The sequence below is a fragment of the Artibeus jamaicensis genome, unplaced genomic scaffold (assembly GCF_021234435.1).
Source record: "Artibeus jamaicensis isolate MK-2021 breed Jamaican fruit bat unplaced genomic scaffold, CSHL_Jam_final scaffold_916, whole genome shotgun sequence".
Taxonomy (NCBI): Eukaryota; Metazoa; Chordata; class Mammalia; order Chiroptera; family Phyllostomidae; genus Artibeus; species Artibeus jamaicensis.
Genome location: NW_026522059.1, coordinates 157,688 through 181,498, shown reverse-complemented (window position 1 = coordinate 181,498; position 23,811 = coordinate 157,688). Strand labels below are relative to the sequence as shown.

At 51.7% G+C, this 23,811-nt stretch overlaps 1 protein-coding gene across 5 annotated transcripts in view; it reads right to left on the bottom strand.

Moving 5' to 3' along the window:
• ARHGAP39 (Rho GTPase activating protein 39) overlaps positions 1-23,811 on the bottom strand; it is a 56,463-nt gene that overhangs the window by 26,276 nt on the left and 6,376 nt on the right. For 3 of the 5 annotated variants that reach the window (XM_037166498.2, XM_037166500.2, XM_037166502.2), the window contains exons 2-4: positions 10,130-10,294; positions 6,587-7,018; positions 1,045-1,128 (exon numbers count right to left, since the gene is read on the bottom strand). In XM_037166498.2, coding sequence (XP_037022393.2) covers positions 1,045-1,128; positions 6,587-7,018; positions 10,130-10,209 — 596 coding nt within the window. In that variant the 5' untranslated portion in view covers positions 10,210-10,294. Of the gene's footprint in view, positions 1-1,044; positions 1,129-6,586; positions 7,019-10,129; positions 10,295-13,442; positions 13,618-20,195; positions 20,327-23,811 lie in introns of those variants that run through there. The other 2 variants (XM_053660986.1, XM_037166499.2) reach the window with 2 other exon arrangements.

Sequence of the window (23,811 nt, the reverse complement as noted above, 5' to 3'; positions counted from 1 at the left end):
GTGTTCCTGGAGGCCACATGTATCAAACCCACATCTCCTTGGGGTATGAAGATCCAAGATTCAGCTTCTTAATAAACTACTTGTTTCATTCTGGACTTGTCAGCCTCTTTCTTCAGTCCATCAGCCCCGTCCTCCTGGGCGGGGTGGTTCCCGCACAGGAAGTTCTCCTGGCACTGCGGTAGCACGGAGGCCCCATGCAGTCAGCTGCCCACGCCAGGGGACATGAGGCACAGGAAGCTGGGAGACAGTCCCACAGTCACAGAGCCACATAGCTGGACCCAGGGGCAGCTCAGATCCCCTCCTGATACGTTGATGTACAAACCCAGTTACCATGTCTGAGCTCAATCTTTAAAACTGTCTGAGCAAACTGCCAAAGGCCCCTCAGGTCTTGAAATTCCTCTCCAACACTGGGGTTATTCCTGGTCTGCGCTGGGGGCACCGAGGCTACCCAGAGGCAAACACCTACCTGGTCAGCCACAGCTGGGGTGGAAACTCCTGCTGCAACCTGGACACACGAGCTGACCAAGGGACGGCCCTACCCAAACTAATGGCTATGGCACTCCAATGTCCTAAGCATCATCTCTAGTGCTTTCCAGCACCTTGGAAGGCCAAAGCCAGGGCTATGAGAGGCCCAATCCTATTTCCCTAGGAAAAAAACCAATGTCCCCCTTCACCTGAGAAATATTTGGTGCACAGCTGGGGGCACGCAGGAGGACCACAGGCTGAGGACGCACCAGGGCCTGGGTCCCTGGCCAGGGACCGGGGGCCGTACCACGGGCTCTGTGATCCCCCAAGGTAGGTATTGGGGTTCTTCTGGGATCAGAAGCTTCCACATGAGCCTGGGGCCCCTCCAGGAGGCCTCTGCCTCGTCACCAGGGGCCCCGCCAGCCACTCACGTTCCACCAGCTGGTGTGGAGCCTGCATGCCGTGCATGCCCAGCTAGTTGCTTCTTGCTGAGCCAGACCCTTTTCTAGCTCACCCAAGAGCTTCTGAGAAACCGCCCTTGGTCAGGAGACGGGGCCGAGCCTGAGACTCGGGCTCTACCTGTAGTGGAGCAGCTGGCCGTCTGCGCTGTAATCCCGGTAAATCTCATAGTCCTTCTCAAGGAACATTCCTGGTGGGGAGGAACTAAAACACAGCAAAATGAAAACAAGACATGAATGTCAGTGCGATAATCTAGAAATATGGGACATGTGTCTCCCTGTTAACGGGGTGGGTGTGGCCTTTCGTTTCTCAGGAATGACCTGTGTCCTGGCTCCTGGCCAAAAAACTGTCCCCTTCGTCAGGGCAAAAGCCTATTTCCTCTGCCCTAAGCCTGCAGTGCCTGGACCACGCATGGATAGGTGGAATGCAGCAGGGATGGCCCCAGTGTGGCACCATCCAGAGGCTGGGGCCTGGCCAGGCCAGGACACGGAATGCCATCCTGGGTTTTAGGAGCTCAGATGACTGAGTGCAACTGAGGCTCCTATTCCATGGGATTAGCAAGGTGGTTAGTGAGACTCAAGGCTTAGACCAGACATGAGCAGATGACCTGAGGAGGAATCAGGGTTACAGAAGCCCTGATGGGGACGGCAAGCTTCTTAAGGGTGGGGACTTGGAACACACCAGGCACCCAATACCTGGGAAATGAGTAAGTGGGCATATGATCAAATTAGTATGCATGTAAGATTTTTTAAAAAACATTTTATTTCTTCATTTTTAGAGAGAGGGGATAGGAAGGAGAAAGAGTGGGAGAGAAACATCAGTGTGTGGTTGCCTCTCATGTGTCCCCTACTGTGGACCTGGCCTGCAACCCAGGCAAGTGCCCTGACTGGGAATCGAACCGGTGACCCTTTGCTTCACAGGCCTGTACTCAATCCACTGAGCTACACCAGCCAGGGCTGTATTTATGATTTTAAACACTCTCAGTAACCCAGAAACAGAGGAAAATTTACTTGAGCAAGAATATGCAAACTAAGCCCAAGGTCTGCGTAACATTCAACTGTGAAAGGCTGAAGGCCCATCGGCTTCAGGAGAGAACACCTGTGCTCAGCACCGGTGTGGGACGGTGCTGGAGACACCAGTCAATGCAATAAGGTTTTTTAAAAAGCAAGAAATTTAAATACTTGGAAAGAGATAAAATTACTAGTTGCCAACCTAGAAAAACTAGAATGATCAGCTGCAAAAGCGGTTAGAAGTACTGAGAGAGGCTGCTAATGTAGCGCTCATGTCTGCGACGCCCCTGACCTGTGAGCGGCATGGGCCTGGCCTTCTGGCCCACACGAGCGGAGACAATCGCAACTGTAGAGGACAAAGAAAGACGTCAGCCCGTGGGCAGTGCACTCCCAGGGGCTTGGCGGCCCTGGCATAAGAACAGACAGATGGCAGTGTTATTCAGGGGATAAAGTCCATGTGTGGTAAAGGGACACACATCACATCACTGGGGACCAGACGGCAGGCAGGTGACAGAGTAGAAGAGCCTCACGTCATCTGAAGCCAAGGAGGAATGGGTATCTGGAATGTGCAAGGAATTCCTGTAACACAGAAAGTAAGACAGCAACTCCAGAAAAAAAATGAGTAAAAAAGAACACCAGCAGGCAATTCGCATCAGACAGAACTCAGAGGCTAAATGCTCAAGACAAGAGTGAGAATCCTGCAAACCAGAAGTGAAAGTGAAAGGGCTATCGAGCCCCCTCACTGGCTAGATCAGCTGGCAAAGGCCAGTGCTGGGGGCCACCCTGCTGCCCACTCCTGGCGGCTTTGCCAGTCCCAGCACTGCAGGCCCCAGGGCAAAGGTGAACAGAACACAGGGATGGAGCAGAAGAACAGGACACCGGGAAGAAGGGGAGCCTCCCAAGGACACACCCCAACAGCAAGACACAGGGGAGCTACGGCACAGGCATGGGCAGGGCACAGGAGGAAGGGCAACGAGGAAAAGCAGGTGCCTGAAGGGACAAAGAGATGACAAACCAAATCCTTGCCCTGTGTCAGCCAGCAGTCCCAGTAAAATAACTGTGACCTTCATGCTTCACAGAAGACAGGTGTTCGGACAGGTGAAAGGGAAATCATCGGTAAGGAACTTAAAGTATAAGCATAAAGGACTACAGTTTGGGAAAGACATTAAGAGGCAAATGCTACCCAAAGGGAAGCAGCAGCAAGCACTGAGTTAACACCAAACGAGGCAGGCTCCAGGGTAACTATTACCATGTGAGGGGAAAGGGGACTTGTAATGATAAAAGAAGACACTGACCAGAAAGCCACAGCCATCCCATACTTATGTGCAACCAACCTGTGGCCTCAACACAGAGGAAGTAGTAATGGACAGATTTAAAGGAGAAACAGACCAATTCCAATGGGAGGCTTTACCTCTCAGAATCCATAGATCAGGTGGACAAAAAATTTGTAAGAAACTTGATACAATCAACAGAGCCACAGGCAGCACTCCCAGGGAGGGGATGAAGACCAGCCACACACAGGACGAGGAGGAAGGTACAGGCTGTTTTTACTGATCGACATGAAAAAAGCCCCAAACAAATTATTAGCAACCTGAGTCTATTTACAAAATTACACAAACTGAGTGTCCCAGGAATGCAAGAAAAATAGAAAAACGGTAATTTTAAAATGCCAACTGCAGCGCATCAAAATTACAACTAAACTATAAAATAACCATCACTCAGAACCACCAAAAATCAAGTTGAATGAAGTCCAACAACTATGGAAGTAAAGAAAGCCACGTCCATCCAGACTGGTAGGAGGGGTGGAGACACAGAACAGGCTGGTCTCTCACCCACATGTGGTGGATAACAGTTCGGGAGGGATCTCTCAGGAGTGAGGGGCCCCAGCCCAGGTTTTCCAGTGCCAGGAAGAGAAGGTCCTATAACTTCTGGCTACAAAACTCTGTGGGGATTGAGTCAGTGGAAGAAACTTCTGGACTCCCAAGCAGTTCCTCTTACAGAATCTATACACAGAGTTACTCAGACTAAAGTTTGAGTACTTAGGAGTAACTAAGCTCATGCAAGAAAAACTAAAGGAGTTCATTATCACCAACCCTTATTATATGAAATGTTAAAGGGACTTAATTAAGCAAAAGAAGATCAGCTCTGGCTGGTGTGGCTCAGTGGACTGAATGCTGGCCTGTGAACCAAAGGGTCACTGGTTCTATCCCCAGTCAGGGCATATGCCTGGGTTGCAAGCCAGGTCCCCAGTAGGGGGCACGTGAGAGGCAAACACACATTGATATTTCTCTCCCTGCCTCTAAAAAGAAATAAATAAAATCTTAAAAAAATAAAATCTTAAAAACTGATCAAAACTATTAACAATAAAATGGCAATAAATACATACCTATCAACAACTGAATCTAAAAAGCAAACTAAGCAAACAAGCCTAACAGACAGAATCACGTACATGGAGAGCATTTTGATGGTTGCCTGATGGGAGGGGGTGTAGGAGAATGGGTAAAAAGGTGAGGGGATTAAGAGGTAGTTACAGAATAGCCAAGGGGATGGAAATTATAGAACAGAAAATGGGAAAGCCAAAGAACTTGTGCCCATGGACCATGAACAAGAACAATGTTGGGTGGGGTGGCAGTTACTTGAGGGAGTGCGAGCTGCTAGGTGGAGGGGGAACAAAGGGGGAACAAATTGGGACAACTGTAATAGCATAATCAATAAAATTTAATGTAAAAAAAAGCCAACTGCAGCCCTGGCTGGTGGATTGAGCACGGGCTGTGAACTAAAAGGTTGCAGGTTTGATTCCTAGTCAGGACACATGCCTGGGTTGCCGGCCAGGTCCCCAGTAGGGGCCACATGAGAGGCTACCACACATCAATGTTTCTCTCTCTCTTTCTCCCTCCCCTCCCCTCTCTAAAAATAAATAAATATCTTTAAAAAAAAAGCCAACTGCAGTAGGGTCCAGGGGCTGCCATCACAAAATGCCACAGCCTGAAGCTTGAATGGCAGAATCCCGCGCTCTCATGGTCCAGAGGCCACGAGTCCAAGATCAGAGTCCAGGCCGGCTGGTCCCCTCGGAGGCCAGGAGGCCCCTGTCCCAGGTGCACGCAGTCCTCCGATGTAGACTCATTGCTCCAGGCTCCGCCTCTGTGATCACAGGGCGTGCTCCCTGGTGGCTGTCTTCTTACAGGGACACCACCCCAACTGGCTCAGAGCCCACCCTGCTCCAGGTGACCTCATCTCAACTAACAATGGCAAAGCTTCTGTTTGCAAGTAAGGTCACATTCACAGAGACTGAGGATTAGAACTTCTATGTGTCTTTGGTGGGGGGACAAAATTCAACAGCAAGACTAAGATTCAGAACATACACTTGATAAAAATACTACATCCATTCACGGTGAAAAGCCTAGCAGTACAAAGGGACTTCCCAGGAGAGTGTCACCGAGTCACTGGGCCTGCAGCCTGAGCATTGGGACAAGACTGCTGGCCCTCCTAGATTCAGTCCTGGCCATCATGGGGCAGATGGCCAGCATCATAGGAGATGGGTGATGAATCTTTAATGAGACTAATGAGCTCAAGCAAAAGTATAAAAGACAAGACTGACATAAAATTCAATGTCTATTTACCAGTGACAATCATAAAATATGACATTAAAAAAAGGGATATGACATAAAAGCCAGATTGCTGTAAAACTGGTAACATGCCTAGAAATAAACCTTAAAAATATGCAAGTCCTTTGTGGAGAGAAGCATAAAACACACCCTCCTCATACGTGGGAGAAGACCATCCAATAAAGACATGCACTGCACCCAGAATGGTCCACACATTCAACACAGTTGCAATCCAAGTCCAGACAGCGCGCGCTTGCGGTGAAATCCTGATCCCACCAACCTGCTGATGTTCCTTCATGGCAGAACACCTAAGATACTTTTGGAGAAAGGATACTCTGTCCCCCAGAAGGCTTGTCACTGGGCTGGAGGGTACGGGGCGGGCCGTGGCTTCTCCAGGCCAGTACCCAAAGCGTGGGGGACAAACACATTCATCAACAGAATCCTAAAAGAACCCAATCCCTTCACCTGAGTAGGCAGTCAATAAAGAATTCAGAACCACCACAACCCAATAAAAAATGAGCAGTTCTCTCTGAGTCCTGGATACGCGGAAACAGGACAGCTTGTGGGCTGCACCCCAAGGCCCTCAGAGGCCATGCACCCAGCTGCTTTCTTCTCCTGCTGCTGACCCCTGGTGTCTTGGCTCCCACTAAAGAAAAGGTGCCTTCTCTGCCTGACTCCTAGGCACCCACTTGGACCTGCCCCACAGCAGACACCTCCCCGGTGTTTTTCCAGCATCCACGCTGATCTGAAGCCTGCGTCTGTCTGTCTCCTCCATCCCATGAGGAGCACTGGCCAGCTCTGCAGCCCCCAAGTGCACAGGAGTCTGCCTGAGCCCACAGACCACAGTGCACACAGTGCGCGCTGGCCACTCTCCTGGCAGCAGACCTGCCCCTTCCTTTCCAGGTGCTTGTGTGTTGTTCTCAGAGGGTTAAGATGGACCCTACTGTACAAATCAGGTATTAGTGGCTTCATGGTTTCCGCTGTCCCTGCTGAGCCCCAGCCTGCCCCCCCACCTGCAGGGCCCGCCCACCTACCCCACTGCCTCACCTGCCGCTCTCCTCCTCTGCAGCCCCAAATGCCATCTGCCGGCTTCTCCCCATTGGCTCCTGCACCTTCCCGCAGGTGTCTGGTTCGGGATCCAGGGAGGAGCTGGTGCTGCCATCTCGGCTGACACTGCTGCCACGCCCAGGGCTGTTGTCTGCAGAGGCTCGGGGGGATTCAGTGTTCTGCTTCAGGGTCTGCAGCTTGGCCAAGGGGATGATGTCACAGCCCTGAGGCCGGTGCCACACGGTGCGCTGGGTGGTGGCGCTGTAGTAGTAGAAGCGTGACGTGTTGGGGTCGAAGAGCTCCCACCACTGGTTCTCGCTGGTTCGCTTGATGCGGACGCCCGCCGGTGGGTCCCACACGCACTCGCCCGTGACCAGGTTGGCGTACATACGCTCGCGTGTGCGGGGCTCAATGATCTCCACCCACTCCAGCCTGGGAAAGAGCCAGACAGTGTGAGCACAAGGCCCATGGGCCTGAGCCCCAGTCCCTGCACCCCCCGGGCACATCTGCAGCCCCTGCATCTGGAGTCCCTCAGCTTCAAAGGCATGACATCCTGTCCCTTACACTGTAAGAACTTCTTGAAGCTTATTAGTGTTTCCTCATCACTTAAGAAGTCCAGTTTGGGAGGAACACAATCCGTTCATAACAAAAACAATGTCAGGTTTATCAAAAAGTTGGAAAAACAGGTTTCCTCCCGTCTCCCCAGTTAGTAACCCCAGGATGGTGTGGGGGTCAAGGTCCAGCAGGTGGGCATGGGGCACAGGGACTGGCTCCCCGGGCCACACTGCTGCCCTTTCTCCAGGGCTGGAGCGCCGCATGGGGAGCTGCAGTACTCGAGCACCCGCTTCTCGAGGCCTCACCCACTGCTTCAGCATCCGGGGGACTCGTGCCTGCGACCACCACAAATGTCAGCGCAGGCGGGTACGCTTCCCTCTCCCTCCCTCGAGTGCGAGGCGGCATTCTGTCCTCGGCGTCTGGTAATGCCGACACTGTCATGTCACCACTGGCAGCTGCATGTGACATACTACTTTCTTTTCTTTTCTCTTTCTTTCTGTTCTCTCTCTCTCTCTCCCCCCCTCCCTCCCTCTCACTCTCTTTCTTTGGACAGTTTAGGAGTATATTTGAGCCAAACTGATGACCCACGGATGGGATGCTCCCAACACCTACTTTGCTGTAATTTCCAAGTTTTCTACAATGTTCACAGGTTATTTTTATAACTGGACAAAATTAAGACACGTTATCTTCTATAAAATAGTGTATTTTTGCCCTGGCTGGCGTAGCTCAGAGGATTGAGCACAGGCCTGCGAACCAAAGGATCCCAGTTCAGTTCCCAGTCAATGCACATGCCTGGGTTGCAGGCCAGTTCCCAGCAGGGGACGCATGAGAGGCAACCATACATACATTGATATTTCTCTCCCTCTCTTCTTCCCTTCCCCTCTAAAGATAAATAAAAATCTTTCAAAAAAGTGTATTTCCCCACTGCGATATACAATAAATGAGACTTTCAGTGTCAATCTGTAAAGTTTTGGGGGTGTCTCTCCTGGGAGCACGGTCAACAGGACCTCCTTGGGAAGATGTGTGTTTTAATGTGAATCCGAACTTAATGACAGGGATAGACTTGCACAATTAATAACTAAACAAAGTTATATAGACTTTTTAAAAAGCTGCCTAAGTGTTTATATATATGTATTTGTGTAGAAAACTCTGGAAAGGGCATTAAAAGAGGTTACACCTTTTGGTGGAATGTGCCACAATTTTATAACCCCCCTTTTATTTAACTAATTTTTTCAAATTTTTCTTAATAGTGAAAATTTTAAAACAAGATAGATTAGTATAATAAATTCTCAAGCATATGGCTTTAAATTTTTCCTGATTATTAATGAAATCAAGCATCTTTCTCATATTCATGAGCCATTTTTATTTCTCCTTTACTAAAAACACATATGAGTCTTGCCCTGACCAGTACGGCTCAGTTGGCTGGGTGCTGTTCTGCAAAGCGAAGGGTCGCCAGTTTGACTTCCGGTCAGGGCACCTGCCTGGGCTGCAGGCTGTGACAGGCAGCCAATCAACGTTTCTCTCCCTCTCTTTCTCCCTCCCTTCCCCTCTCTCTAAAAAATAAAGAAATGAAATCTTAAAAAAATTGTTTTCTTACTAATTTGCAGGAGATGTATTTTAAAAATACAAAGATATCTTTTTTCAACAGTAATCTCCCTCAATTTACACGCATTACAAATCTCTCTCCTGCTTGTTGCTTGCCTTTTCACTCTTTTTATGGAACCTTTGCCTTTCAGTGGAAATCTTTTAATTTCAATATGTAAATTGAATTTATAAATCTTTTTCTTTATAACTTCTCCTCTTTCTCTCGTTTAAGAAATCTTGCCCTGGCTGGTGTGGCTCAGTGGACTGACCACCACTGGCCTGCAAACCGAAAGGTCGCCAGTTTGATTCCAGGTCAGGGCATATTCCAGGTCTCCCGTTGGCGGTGTATGACAGGCAACAGATCAGTGTTTTTCTCCCTCTTTCTCCTTCCCTCCCCCCTCTCTAAAAAAATAAGTAAAATAAAATCTTGCCTACTTCAAGGTCAAAGATATCCTAAGTTGACTTGCAAAGTTTCATAGCTTTGCCTTTCGTGTTGAAGATCTTAATCTACCTGGACTGATTGTTGTTTAGTGCGTGAAACTTATTTCCCACGTGGACAACCAGGGTCTCCATGACGGGCAGTGTCAGGCCACCTGTGTCTGAGTGCCCCACCAGCTCACTGGTCAGACCTCCTCTGACCAGCGCCACACGGTCTCCATAACAACAGCTTTGTACTGAGTGCAGTCTCCTAAGACCCCACATCCTGCTTCTTCACACATCGTGGCTATTGCTGACCTTGCTTCCCCATGAATGGTGGAATCAGCCTGTCGGCCCCACAAACTCTGCTGGCACCTTTGCTGGATCTACCCCGGGAGAAAACAGAAAGCTTTGCGATGACTTTGTCTTCCACACAACTGTGGCGTAACCACTCATTTAGGTCTTCCTTGTAGGGTCGGGTCCACTCACGATGACAGCTATCCTGGGTGATATCAGCCAACACTGGGCCACGACACCTGTGATCCACCCCACCTGTGTGTGGAAGGGTGGGGAGGAGCACCCAATGGTCACGAAAGGTGAATCTGGGCAGGGGACACATTCCTGTTCTCCATACTTTTTTGTAAGTGTACAATGATTTCTAAAAAAAGTTAAAAATTAGGAAAATAAAAATGAAAGAATAAAGAAAAAGAAAAATGATGAGCTATAGCTACCTGCTTTGAGGTAGACTGATGCCCAGAGAGGGCACAGGACTTGGGCCCAGCCTCACGGCCTGCAGGGTGTCTGGTCCAGGCAGCCAAGTCCAGCTGCACGAGAAGCCCCTCCATCGGTCTCACGCCTGCAGCAGGAAGTGGTGGCTATGCCTGGGGACCAGGCTTCCACAGGAGGAAGTAAGCACACACCAGCCTTGATTCCTCCCCAGTGAGCCAGCCCTCTGATAACCTAAAAACACCGATGGCTTTTCCTCACCTGGTGCTCGACCCTGAAATCCGAGGCTCCTGCGCACCGGCATTATGGCTCTCGCATTCGTAATCCTGTGTCTGTGACATTGCAGTCTCTTCTTGAGGACCCAGGTGAGTAGTCTCAGTGGATCATCAGGATGCTCCCTCCAGCATCAGTTGGGAAGATGCTGCCCTGTGAGAGAGCATTACTGTCTAAGCACATACATTCAGAAAGCATCTCATTGCACCTTTGGGTTTCGGGAAGCAAGAGTAGTCCATCTAGTCCCTCATAGCCTAGTACGCTGGTAAGGATAAGGAGCATCTCATCCAGAGCTGGTTTCTGAGCTCCCTGGGCTCTGCCCCTGAACCCCACCCGGGATTCGGCCCTTGCCTACCCATGAGAAGGCACCCAGAACCCTTCACAAGCCGGCCCCAAGAAAGCTGCCCACTGCCTCTGAGACGTAGTGCCCTCGGTATCAAACAGGGACAGCCCCACCCACCTGGCGCTACTGCAGCAACCTGGCTGAAGCACACCTAACAGCTCCTGTCAGGGCAACACTCAAGAATATTCAATGTACCTAATTTGACAAAGAATGGACTTTCCAAAAGTGTTGTGTTGACTACATATAAACAGAAAAAAAAAAAAAAAAAGAAAAGGACCTTGACCCAAAACTCAATTCTAGATAAATTGTAGATCTAAGTGGTAAAAGTAAAATGGTAAGGCTTTTAGAAAAAAATGTAAGAAAATCTCTGTGGGCTTACAGAAGATTTGGGTATCTTAATCAGAAAAATTAATAAACTGAACTGTAGTAAAATTAAGAAGTTCTGCTAACCAACATTCCATTATGAGTAAAAAGGAAAGCCCAGCCCTGACTGCTGTGGCTCAGTGGATTGACTGCCAGCCTGTGAACCAAAAGGGCGTGGGTTTGATTTTTCTAGTCAGGGCATGTGCCTGGACTGCAGGCCAGGTCCCTAGCTGGGGGGGTGTGAGAGGAAACAGATCAATGTATCTCTTGCCCTCTCTTTCTCCCTCCCTTCTTCTCTCTCTAAAGTTAAATAAGTAAAATCTTAAAAAAAAAAGGTAAGCCCAGAATTTGAAATATTTGCTATGCAGAATGTGTCCAATACATTATATTAGTCCCCATTCTGGCTAATGGAGAGAAATCTCCAAAGGACTGTCACTTGTGCAAACTAGTGTTCCACGTTTATTTTGCAGCAAGTGAGCCGTTGCAGAGGCAGCTGCACCCTGAGCAGGGAGGGAGGCCTTTCTGAGCTCCTTCCCAGGAACCCCACACAGTATCTCAGCACCGAGCCACCAGAGCCCTGAACTGTCTTCGAGCGTGTCCTTCATCTTGACCGTCTGCGTGTCCCTTAACAAGACGTGTACTAAGGTGACTGCTTCTTTGCTTTATGCCATTCTGGCTTACGGAGGCTTTACAGTCAGACTGTACTTCTGGATAGCAGGGGAAACCACTGTCTTTTTTTTCTGGCTGCTTTTAAGACATTTCTCATCATCACTGGTTTTGAGCAATTTGATTATGATGAGCCTTGTGCAATTTTATTCATGGTTCTGAGCTTACAGTTTGTTAAGACTGTTTGATCCTGTTTATAATTCTCCTTGAATAGTTCTTCTGTCCCTTCCTTTCCCCTTGGGAACTCCAAGTATACAAATATCAGCCCTCTGCCAGTGCCCCCCACCTCAGTCATGCTCTGTTTTGCTTTTTTTTTTATTTGAAAGTACTCTTCCCCTCCTTCCTTTAGTGTAGATTTTTCTGTTTTGTCTTCGCATTCACCAGTCTTTTCTGCTGCAATGCCTATTCTGCCATTAACCTCATCCAACGTATTTCACATTTAGATAATTTAGTTTCAATTGTGGAAATTTAATTTGGGTTTTTAAAATTATAGTACTTAATGTGCCCAATATTTCCCTCAGTTTTCGAACATATGGAATGTAATTATAACTGCTTTAAGGATAGGTCTGCTCAATCTATCATCTGAGGCAGTTTGGCTTCAGTTCTGATTGACTTTTCACTGCATTATGGGTTGTATTTTCCTGTATCTTTGCATGCCACACATTGTGAATTTTACCCTTTGGAAACTGTGCATTTTTGTGTTCCCATAAATATTCCTGAGCTATGTTTTGGGACACAGTTACCTGGAAACAGTGTGAAACTTTGGAATCTTCCTTCTAAGGTTGGGTGGGGTACAACAGCGGCACTTATTCTGGGGCCAGTTGTTCTCCTCTGCCCAGTGAATTACGAAGGTCTTCAGACTGCCTGGTGACAACACCCTGTGCAAGACCCCGCCCCTGGCCTCTGGTAGTTCCCTCAGACCCACAGCAGCCAGCGCCCCTGCAAAGTAAGCAGGTCCCGGGCCCTTCTCTATGCTGTTTGCAGCTTTCCGCTCTGTGGTGCATCCCTGCATACTCTAGTCATTTCGGTCCCCTGGACGCTAAGCTACATCTCCTGAACTCAGGGAGTCCGTTGGGCTGCTTGCAACACAACCTAGAAACTCCCTAATGCACCAGGCTGGGGAAATCGTCAGCCTCCTCTTGTTTGATTCTTGTCTCACAGGAGTCACCGTGTGTGGTCACATCACGCCCAAAGTTTAGAAAACCAAGATTTCATACGTACAGTCTAGCTTTACATTAGTTCCTGGGGGGTGGTCAACCTGATCCCTGTCACTCCATCTTCTGGGTGATGGATGATGTTGCTTCCCATGATCATGGTTCACAATTCTGATACTACGATGTATGCACACGGGAACTGAGCAATTAGGCCAAAGGTGTGTCGCTGATGGAGTGGGAGACATTAGTAGGGACTTGTGTTTAGTGTGATACAGACACTGATGGCTACATCTAGAAATATTTACAGGTCAGTACACACACATATATTTCCTTGCTGTGACAGTTGAGAAGGCTTAGATTAGACACCAGCCCATAGCGACTAGGACGCCCTGCCCAGATTCTGGCTCTAACACCAACTCTGCAGTGACAGGAACTAGAAACCCGTGAAGAAATGGCCGAAATGACTGGGGCAGGAAACAAGATGCAAAGGAGAGCTAACCAAAAACAAAACCCCACCACGATGGGGTCCAAAAGCTCTCCCAATGCCCAGAGCTGGAACAGTTTGAGCAAAAAGAAAAAAAAATATGTTAGGTTAAAACCCAAACTATAAAGTTAATATCCAGAAGTCCATACCGATGTAAGCAAACCACTACCTAAGCAAAGCCTCAATACAGCCCCCTTGACACAGAACAGCCTGTGTAGTTCCTCTGCCCTCCGGCAGGGGCGCACAACAGAAACCAACTCCAGTGGGAGACACAGCACCCTGCACCCTCACCTGACTCATGGGGCTGTCAGGGCAACTCCAGGAAGGCTTGCAGCTGCCTCCCCTCAGGGCTCGGGCTGGCTGCACTCACAGGCCAGCTCTGTCCACCACACACCAACTCCCCATGCCCTCCGGTTCCAGCAACAGTCTTGAGGGTTCACCAAGGACCAAAAGGGCGTCTGTCATGGCTGGTGCTTCGAGGTGGGGGTCCAGGAGCATGGCCCCATCAGCACACGGAAGGGCCCCCAGCAACGACTCCTTCGGCGTGATCATCGACCTGCCAGCTAAGTCCTTGGAAGCCACTTCCCAGGAGACTACAGGCCCCTCTTCTCGGCCAACACGGGGAGACCCGAGGAACTGCCAGGGGCCGACAGCCGCAGTGATTTGCATTTTCTCGGCGCCTTCCCCAACTGTCCCAAGTTGGGGTGTAGTAGAAAATGAGGATGAAGCAGCTGCACCCTCCGATGACAGCTCACCCTCCTCACCACACCCCAGGCCCAGCTCTGTCAAAGCCACATCACCACTGGTGTCCCTGGAAGTCCTCCTCAGCAAGCACCAACAGCCCTGCTCAAGGCTCTGCCTTTCATGACTCCCGGCTGGTTGACATCCTCCTCTGACTTGAATCTTGTTCCCTCTTTTTCATTCCTTTTGTTCATTTCAGTGAGTCTCAGGGAAGGAATAAACAAGCGTTGACTCAGCCGCGGTCTCCAGAAGGCCTGAGGTCCTTTCTCAATGCTGTTTTCATGAGCTCCCCCACTGTGAACAAGGAGTGGTCTCAGTCTCCCGGCTGAGAGCTGGGCTCTGGGCAGCAGGCACAATGCCCTTATTCTGCGCTGCGCAGGGCGGCTGGCATTTCTGCATCACGCCTCTGCCGCAGCTGCGCTCATCGCCTGCCCTGCTCCACGGGACGGCCATTCTGACCATTAAAACTGTGATGACCCATCGTCAAGTCATAGAACACCCGCGGGTCAAGACCAGCTTCCAAACCTCCCTGGGAGCTGTGTCACACCATCCATAGAGCAGGGACACAGAAGACTGGCCTGACCGTGAGCTCCTGGGAAGCTGCCGCTCTGAGAATGGCCCTTGGCTTCTGCCTGGCGCCCAAGGTCACAGGACAGGCAGTCAGGATGCACACAGCACTGGGCCCGCAGTCAGGCCCCTTCCATCCATGCCTTCCTGCACTTCTCTCACCAACAAAACAGCAGCAGAGGCCCCTGTGGGACTGTTTAGAGAGAACAAAATATCTGTCCACATGCCAGCGGTCGGAACAGAGAAGCTGGCTCATGACCAGGAGCAGTAGACACCAAGGTCCCTCCAGGAGAGCATGGCATTGTCCCACTGGGCTCTGAGACACGCAACAGTGGCCAGGAAAGGCTTGTGATGGAAGACGCAGCCGCTCTCAGCCTGCAAGGCTGTGCTGATGCAAATACAATCACACCTCCTAGTGCCCACGGGGTCAGAGGTCACCATGCCATCCTCCCCACACCCCTCCAGCTGGGCTCCCCCACCCGCCTGACTTAGGGACTTCAGCCTGGGCACTGAGGGCAGCACAGTGACCTCAAACATCAGGACAGAGGGAGACCTGGGTTCCCGGGGAAAGAGTCAGCAGCACTTTGTGGCAGAGGATGTTGTTATTACTGAAATCTCACTGTGATTGTTTAAAAATACGCAACACTGGGACAAGGCCTTCTGCTCATGACTGCATCCTCAGTGCCCAATCCTTTGCTCAGTGAATCAGCAAACACTAAATGAAATAACTGGCTGATTTCTCAACAGAAGGACAATGTAGAATGAAAAAATGGCTTAAGAGAATGGCAAGCAGAGGAAGGTGAGAAACACACAGGCCAGGCCGAGGGGGCAGAGTTCTCCCCTGTTGCACCCTAGGGCCAGGGCAGAGGAAACCCACACGGCACAGGGCGACTCAGCAGCTGGGCTCACTTCAGGCCACAGCTGCCGGAAGGAGGTGCCCAGGAGAAAATGAGGAGTCGAAAGGAAAAGTCCTAAAATCACATAGAGAAACTGAAAATACAGCCCTGGCTGGTGTGGCTCAGTGGATTGAGGGCCTATGGGCACGCCGAAAGGTTGTCAGTTCAATTCCCAGTCAGGGCATATGCCTGGGTTGCAGGCCAGGTCCTCAGTTGGGAGCCTGTGAGAGAGAGGCAGTTGATCAACGTTTTGCACACCGATGTTTCTCTCCCTTTCTTTCTCCCTCCTTTCCCCTCTAAAAATAAATTTAAAAAAACTTTTTAACTGAAAATACTGAGGAGGGCCATTATCAGACAGCCCACCCCACCTCCTGCAACCCAAGCAGTGCCTGGTCTGTGACCTGAGGTGACCCGACTTGTGCTTCCTGATGGTGGGGGCTGAGCCATCGTCTTCTTGTGCACGGTCCACTTTCTTTCTACAGTTTTCTGCTCTGCTTTTGTCATCTGCACTTATTTTTTAAATTATATTTTCTTTTTTTTTTTTTTTTAAAGATTTTATTTATCTATAGAGGGGAAGGAGAGAGGGAGACAAACATCAATGTACGGTTGCCTCTAGTGCATCCCCTGCAGGGAACTGGCCTGCAGAGAACCTGCCTGCAACCCAGGCATGTGCCCTGACTGGGAATCGAACCGAGATCCTCTGGTTCACAGGCCCGTGCTCAATCCACTGAGCTACGCCAGCCAGGCCTATTTTTTAAATTATATTTTCAATAAAGTAGTTTTAATTTCTATCAGTGGTCACTACAACTTTTCTCATGAAGCCCTGAAGCCTGTATTTCCCCACTAGCTGTTTTTAGGTCACTTGTCACCAATCTGTGCAGGTGGGAGGTGGGCTCCTGGGGGGCTACAGTGTGGAGAAGACGCCTGCCACTCTCCTGACCTTTTCTCCTGCTCAGTGACCTCCTATGAGCCTTTGAAACAGAAATGAGCTGTAGGCACGGCACCTCTGTGGACTCTTCCTACCTGAGGCTTATGCGGCCACCGTGCCCTCCATCTCATCTCAATTCTTGCCCACAGATGAGCAGAGAGTGGCCCGGGGCCACTCACTGGCCAGACCTGGCCTGTGGTGACACTTGGAGCCTCAGGTGGGAGAGCAGGGCAGCTGGCAGTTGAGGGCACAGACAGAGCAGGACAAGATGCTGCTGCCTGCACTCCATGTTCCGGGGCCGCCAAACTGCCATCTGGGCCTCCTGCCATTCCCTCGTCCCCACTGTGGGAAAGTTTTAGTCATGAGTGGGCGAGGTCTTTGGTGCCAACTTCCCACACAGGCTCCGGAACAGAAGACACTCTGTGCCGGCTCCTCACAGGTCTGTGCTGAGAACGAGCCCCTGGAAGCTGCAATCTGCTCCTGGAACCCGGCAACGCTCCTCCCACGGACGAGGCAGCTGTGTCTGCTCCTCACGCCCAGGTGAACATGTGTGCGCACATGAGAACACATGGCCATGTGGGCATGTGTATGCATGTGCAAACACACGTGAGTGTGGTGTAAGCATGTGGGTGTGTGTGCGAGCACACACACGCACGTTGTGGCCATGTGTGGACATGTGTATGGGCACATGCAAGCACAATGTACTGTATCTGGACACGTGTGACCAACAGCTACAGGCCCAATTGGTCCAGAGTGGCCCTCCCTGTGTGCTGCTCCTCACTTGCTCTGGGTCATGCTTCACCACAGTGGGGACCCCTGCACTTGGCCCTGCCTTTGACATCTCCAGGAGCCCCCTGCGTATCTGGATAAGGGGAATGAATGGGACCACGGCAATGGCAGGGAATCCTGAGATTCCCCACGGCCCATGGCCACCATGGATCACTCAGGTGGGGGTGAGCAAATGGAACATTAAACGGCACCCCTCAGAGACAGGGTCCACCCCCCTGGAGGTGGAACCCTTACACCCTGCGGGAGATCTGACTCACTCTGGAAGGCAGTGCTCCACAGCCCAGCACCTGCCCCCATGTCCCTGTCCCCCAAGCTGGGGGGCACTTCTCAAATGTAGTGGACAATTCCCACAAACACACAGAACCATGCAGCTATGCAGAGCCCAGTGGAAGAGGCAACTCACAACAGCCCCAGAGGCCTTGCAACCACATGGTGCAAACTGAACCCAGAGAGGCAGAGCTGAGAATAAGACCAGTGCTGGGTCTAAGGTCAGCTAGACTCCCTTTCAAAAAGAGGAGTGAAATAAAGTTCTTTTCCAACACAGCATGGAGAGCAGAACTTCCCACCCCCAGACCCTGGGAGCACAAAGGAGGGAGGGCTGGGAGCCGGAGAGCCCAGTATTATGCAGGCAGCAAAAGAACATTTTCAGTCAAAAGTACGTAGACAAGCTGGTTCAGTGAGCAGTTACACAAGTTGTTCTCAGGTCCAAAGGAGAGCAGAGGCTTCGTTAGGACTCACTGTGAAATTTCATCGATGTCAGAGGAAAATAAAACAAAATAGAAACTTTTAATGCAACAGAAAGCAGCACAGAAACGTCGGAAAGAGCATGTAACCAAAGAACACAGTTCTTGGGTGATGGACCACTGGGTCTGCACGGCACCCCAGGCAGAGCAAGGCCTTGGGGGCTGCATCCTCCATCAGCGATGGGCTTGAGGGGCACTTCTGCCTCTGGGGGAGTCCCTTCCAGTTATTGCTAGAGTTTCCAGAAAGTTATTCATAAGCCCGAGAAACATTTTGCCAACTCTGACTGTCACAGGGCCAGTGATGTCCCAGAAGGGCCAAATGCTGGACCAATGGGAGGACCAGGAGCAGCAGTGCTGGCCCGCAGCACCTACTGAAAATAGGTGGGAGTAGACACGTCTATTTCTGTCACAATAAGGAAGGAGACAGCTTTGACCAGGCCTCTAAGAAAGAACAAATGACCTGGCTGGTGTAGCTCAGTGGATTGAGCACAGGCCTGCGAACCAGAGAATCGCGGTTTGATTCCCAGTCAGGGCACATGCCTGGGTTGCAAGCCAGTTCCCTGCAGGCCAGTTCCCAGCAGGGGACGCACTAGAGGCAACCATACGTTGATGTTTCTCTCCCTCTCTCCTTCTCCTCTAAAGATAAATAAATTAAAAAAAAAAAAAAAAAAAGAATCGTACTAAACGAAGGGACCAGTGGTCCGATGAGACAAACATTGTCAGACAAGACTTTTAAAGCTCCAGACATGTGCTTTACACCAGACATTTACAACACAGGGTGTGAAATTCTGAAAGTCCAGAAGGGACAAGCTACACTGCCAAAAAAGTGCAGCACCGTGAACTGCTACAAACAGGCCGCCACATCCTAGGAGATAAGAGCCGGACAGAAGAGAGGCTCGGCTAGCCAGGCTTCATCTTGGGGCACACAGGGCTAGGACTCTTCTCACCATCCACAGAACATTCCTGAAAACCAGCCATGTAACAAGGCCGCAGGTGAGTGCTCAACAAATGTCTAAGGACGGGCTGTCCACTGCAGTTCCTGTCCCCAGGACTGCTGGCAGATGTGCACAGAAAACCAACGCCACGCTGCCCAGGCAAGGGCCCGAATCCAGCATCTGTGCTCATGAAGATAGCCTGTCAAAGGGAAAAAGGAGGAACATGGATGATGTGCTTCCAGCAGCCTCAGGCACCAGAAGGCTCACAGGACAATCACGTGTCACCAACAGGCGAGGCTGCAGCTGCCTGACGGACAGGAGCCCAGACCCCACCAGCCCAGCACAGTCTCTGCAGCAAACGGACCTGGGGGCGCTGACCACAGTGCCACACTGAGCAGGGAGCTTTGAGGCAGCACATCCTTGTCAGGGTGGGAAGCTGCGCTCAATGTGCAGTGTGTGACCAAGCTACTGGGAGACTGGAGAATAAATCACCACAGAGACGGCCTTTTTATGTGCACTCGCAGTCGGCCCAATAAACAGTGACGCAGAGCAAGGAGGGGCAGCAAGCCTCACACTTGCAACACACTGGGCTAGGGCTGGAGGGCAACCTCTTCCCATTCAGAGAACCCATGGAGCCAAGCCAGCGCCACACAACGGCCTCAAACACCTGCTGCATACAGGAAGCGGCAGCTGTACCCATCCTAGCCTCACAAGACAGAAAATGGGGCTTAGGAGGCAGAACCCTAGGTCACATTTTTAAAAGGCGAGTGAGTGTCTGAACTTGAGCTCCATAGCTCCTTGCTGCTCCCCCCAAGGCCCAGCCAGCACCACAGGGGCTGGGCACACCTATCTAAGCTTCTGTCACATCCTCTCCTCTTGAGACCCCCTTCCCTGGGGCCCTCCAGGTGTCTGAGTGTCCCCCTGCCTCTTCTCACCAGGAGGGGCACAGAGCCAAGGCAGCAAAAGCAACCCCTGCCTGCTGAGAGCACCAGCTTTTGGGCCACTTTGTCCTCAGTGGGTAGAGGCTTCTCAAAAAAACACAAGGAAGCAGAAATAAAATGTAAAGCAAAGGAGAAAGGCCGCCTGGCACTTGGATCCAGGCCCCCCTGAAGCCAGTCCCTCATGAAGGAGCCAAGTAAGGGGACAATGGATCCCTTATCACTCAAGCTGGCCACAGCTGGTAATCAGCCGCGACTTCCCGCTATGTAGCCACCACAGCTGCTGCTTAAGGGCAGGGGACAGGAGGAGGGATGGGAACAGAGGGAGGAGGGTACACAAGAGTCTCCGATTCTGCCCCTTCTCCCACTGAGGACACCGACCCACCTCCTGGGTAGGTGCTGCCCGTTCTCTCTCTAAGCCCAACTCCCACTGGGGTGCACGGAGCCTTCCTTCCCTGTACCTCTACACCCTGCTGCTGGGTGAGGGAAAGCACAGGTCTGACCCACCACAGCTCAGCCGAATTCCCCGTCAGGCACCCTCCCTGGATGCATGGGCTCACTCTGAGCAGCTGGTGGAGGCTTTGCACAGAGTGTGCATGTCATCTGTTCCACGGGTGCAGCCTCCTGAGTCTGTGTGGTGTCCCATGTGACAGAGCTTCCCCTTTCACTGCAGCCTATGCACAGCCCCTAACAGGTGGCAGCCCAGTGGAAGGCACAGGGGAGGAGGGAGGGGCTGGACTGGCCCCGAGAGGGGAGGCAGCCCAGGCACTTCCTCCACAGGCCCAACAGAGCTTCTGCAGCGGTCTCTGTGGCAGCTCCGGAAGAAGCCTGAGCTTCGGATACAAGTTTAGAAGAAATCAGCATACGACAGGAATTCCACTTTTCCTAATCAGTGTGCTTACAGGCACAAGTGGATAGGCTCACCAAAGGGACCAGGCAGCAAGCCAGGATGAGAGGAAGGCGCAGAGATGGCTGAGGGGAGCGGAGGGTGGTGGTGGCCTGGAGACAGGCAATGGGGGATGGGCTCGAGAGAGTAGGCAGGAGGGACAGCAGGCAGAGGGACAGCAGGGTGGTAGCCTGAGGAGCAGGTCAAAAGCCAGCTGTTTTAAGCTGTGCAAACATGTAGCAGGTGTGCACTGAAAGGCAGAGCTGGCACAGAGGGACAGCAGGGGCACCGTGGGGGGCAGCAGGGCCTGATTTTAACTGAAAACTAAAACACTTCTCACTGAGAGGTGAGAGCTGAAGCTCTGACAGTCCCCAGCCTTCTGCAGACAACAGCCAAGTGCCACCCCACCGCCCCAACCACACGCCAACACAGCCTCAGAAACTGCTTGGCCAAGCTCTCACCATGCTGGTGACCCCTCTCCTCACCAATACTCTGACAGCAGCCGTCTGGTTTGAGTGTTGTCTAGAAAACAACTGGGATCCTTAAGAACTGTCTTCCAATGCCCCCAGGTGAGCCCAGATGTCCATCCTCCCTGGGCCCGATCACTAAGGTGACTGTCAGCACACTCGAGTGAGCAGTGTGGCTAGAAGGGACGCGGAGGGGGCAACCAAGGTGACTGAGAGGCCGAACAAAGGTGGAGCAGGTGAACAGAGTGCACAGGGCCCCCAGACCAGCAGAGCCGGGAGCCCCAGCCCCACCCACAGAGGTACCTGGTGCTCTCACTTCTGCCTGTCGGGGCGCCACCTCTCCATCTCATCTGCAAGAGCCTTTTCCTGGCTCTCGTTTCTTCTTTCTGTCTTTCTTTTTTTAATCCTCACCCAAGGATATTTTCCCTGATCTTAAGAGAGAGGAAGGAAAGAGGGCAGACAGAGACAAAGCGAGAGAGAGAGACATCGAAGTGAGAGAAACATCGACTGGTTGCCTCCCGTGCACACCCTGTCCAGCATGGAGCCCACAGCCTTTTGGTCTATGGGCCAATGCTCGTACCTGCTGAGCTCCCCTGGCCAGGGCTCTTCTTTCTTTTTCCTGAAGAAGGGTGGGTGGGAGGTAAATTGGAAAACACCTTTATCTGTGTGGCAGTTGGATGATCATTTGTGGGGCAGAGGGCACGTTCTCAGGGTCTAAACAGTGCTCGCCAGGTTCCCTGCTGGTGGTGCTGACAAGTGCCCCCAGCCTGCTGGGCTGCTGCCCTGAACTTCCCAGACCAGCCTCTGCTGGTTCCTTCTAGTTCCTATTGTCCACCTGTCTTTCTGCTCCTGCTGTGGGTGATGGCATCCACTTCATCTACCTGCAAATGGAGCCTCATTTCTGCTCTGAGGTGCTCATTCCTTTTCCTTTCCGTTCTCTGTTCCTTTCTTCGCAATGCCCTGCCCTGAGAGAGCTCCCTACACAGACCCCACTTCCTGCAAGCTGGTCTGTGCCTGTTGGAAGCAGGGCTCCGAATCTGGTGGAATCACAGAGTGGAACATGACTCTGACTTATGCAGTACAATTCCGACACGTGCTACAACAGCTGCACCTGTTCCTATACTTCTGCCTCCTCCGATTCACCGATGACACTCAGCCCCTGTGGTCAGCAGTCCCCCTGGTTGGCCACTGCCTTGGCCCCAGGCTCGCACCCTGAGGGCCCTGCTGCATGTGTCTTCCCAGTCCCAACTCAGCTGCAGGAGGCAGACACCTCACCCTACAGACCAGCCCCAGCACCACCACCTGGAGCTCGGCAAGACGAAGGACTGAGAGACACAACCACCAACCACACTCCCACCACCCCTTGCCACCAGCATGCACCTTCCTTCTATAGCAGACCCCCAGCCCTGGTCCTTCGCTGGCTCACTTGCTGGCTGGGGAGGCAGCACAGGGTCACCAAGCATAGGGCCCTCAGACCAAGTAGGGCCAACTCCAGTGTGAAAGTTCCAAAACCTGGTGCTTCACAGTCAGTGTGAGGTGCACCTGCTTCATCCCCCATGGGGCCCACCACACAGAGCTTGAGGGGCACTGATTGAGGCCCTGCCCACAGTGTTTCCCAGAAGGCTCTTGCCAGTGATTTCTGTTCTGATTGAAAACAGAATGACTCAAGCGAATAGCATCTTCATATAAGCTCTCGTGTGTTCCGGAAAGGAGAGGACGGGGAGGGCCGGGGTCCCTCACCGCACCACTGTCTGGGCCCCCCCCCCCCCCCCCCCCCGGCATCACTGGTGTCACTGTCGGTCTGACTACGGCAGGCAGCCATGTCAGGTGAGGGCGCTCCCCTTAGCCTCACACTCACCTGCTGACCTCCAACTTGCCCATCCCTGCCTCACTTGATGCCCTGGCACAAAGTGCTCCGGGAAGTTCCACCACACCACAGCCACTCCTGCTTCGTGCAGCCCCTTCCACCTGAGGCACACAGTTCCTCTGCCTGGTTAACGTGCTTAACAACTCACTCACATATACCCCACCTTTCTAGACAAGACTACCCCTCCCCCAGAAAGGCCACTTAAACTCCACAGCCCCAACTGAGGCTAGCAGCCACCCTAAAGATCTTCCCAAGATCCCACACACACCTCCACTTCCGCTTGCATGTGAGGTTATCACCATCCACTCCTGTGTGTCCCCCACCAGGGGCCTGGTCTGTCTTCATGTCAAGACACCTGAGTGGCAAGTGGCTGGCACACAGTGGGAGACAGCAGGAGGAGCATGGGCAAGCCTGGGAACATGGACCAGATGTCAAGTCCTGCCAGACCAATGCAGGCAGGCTCCACTCTACCCTGTCCTGGGCCCCAGCAGCCATGGCAGGAAGGCTGCACCAACAGGAGGCTACTACTTCTTGGGCTTCTCAGTGTCCGAAGCACTAGGAATCCTACTAGAACAGCTGAATTTTAAATATAAAATAAAAGGTTGACACTGCAATTAAGTAGGAAAATGGCTTCTAGAGCCCAGCAGCTGCCTCCCCTTACTAGTGACCCAGGTGGCTTGATGCACAAACACCACAAGACCTGTGCCAGGGCCTGACACTGCCTGTGTCTCATCACCATGCGCACTGCAGAGAGGAGCATGCTGGCCGCCACAGATATCCCCAGAGAGGGCTGAAGGGACCCTAACGAAAAGCGACAGCAAGTGTCTGAGGGACAACCTTGCTGTGAAGCTCCACGCTGAAGAAAGCACCAGCCACTCTGATCAGCGCTGGGGCCTCTAGCAG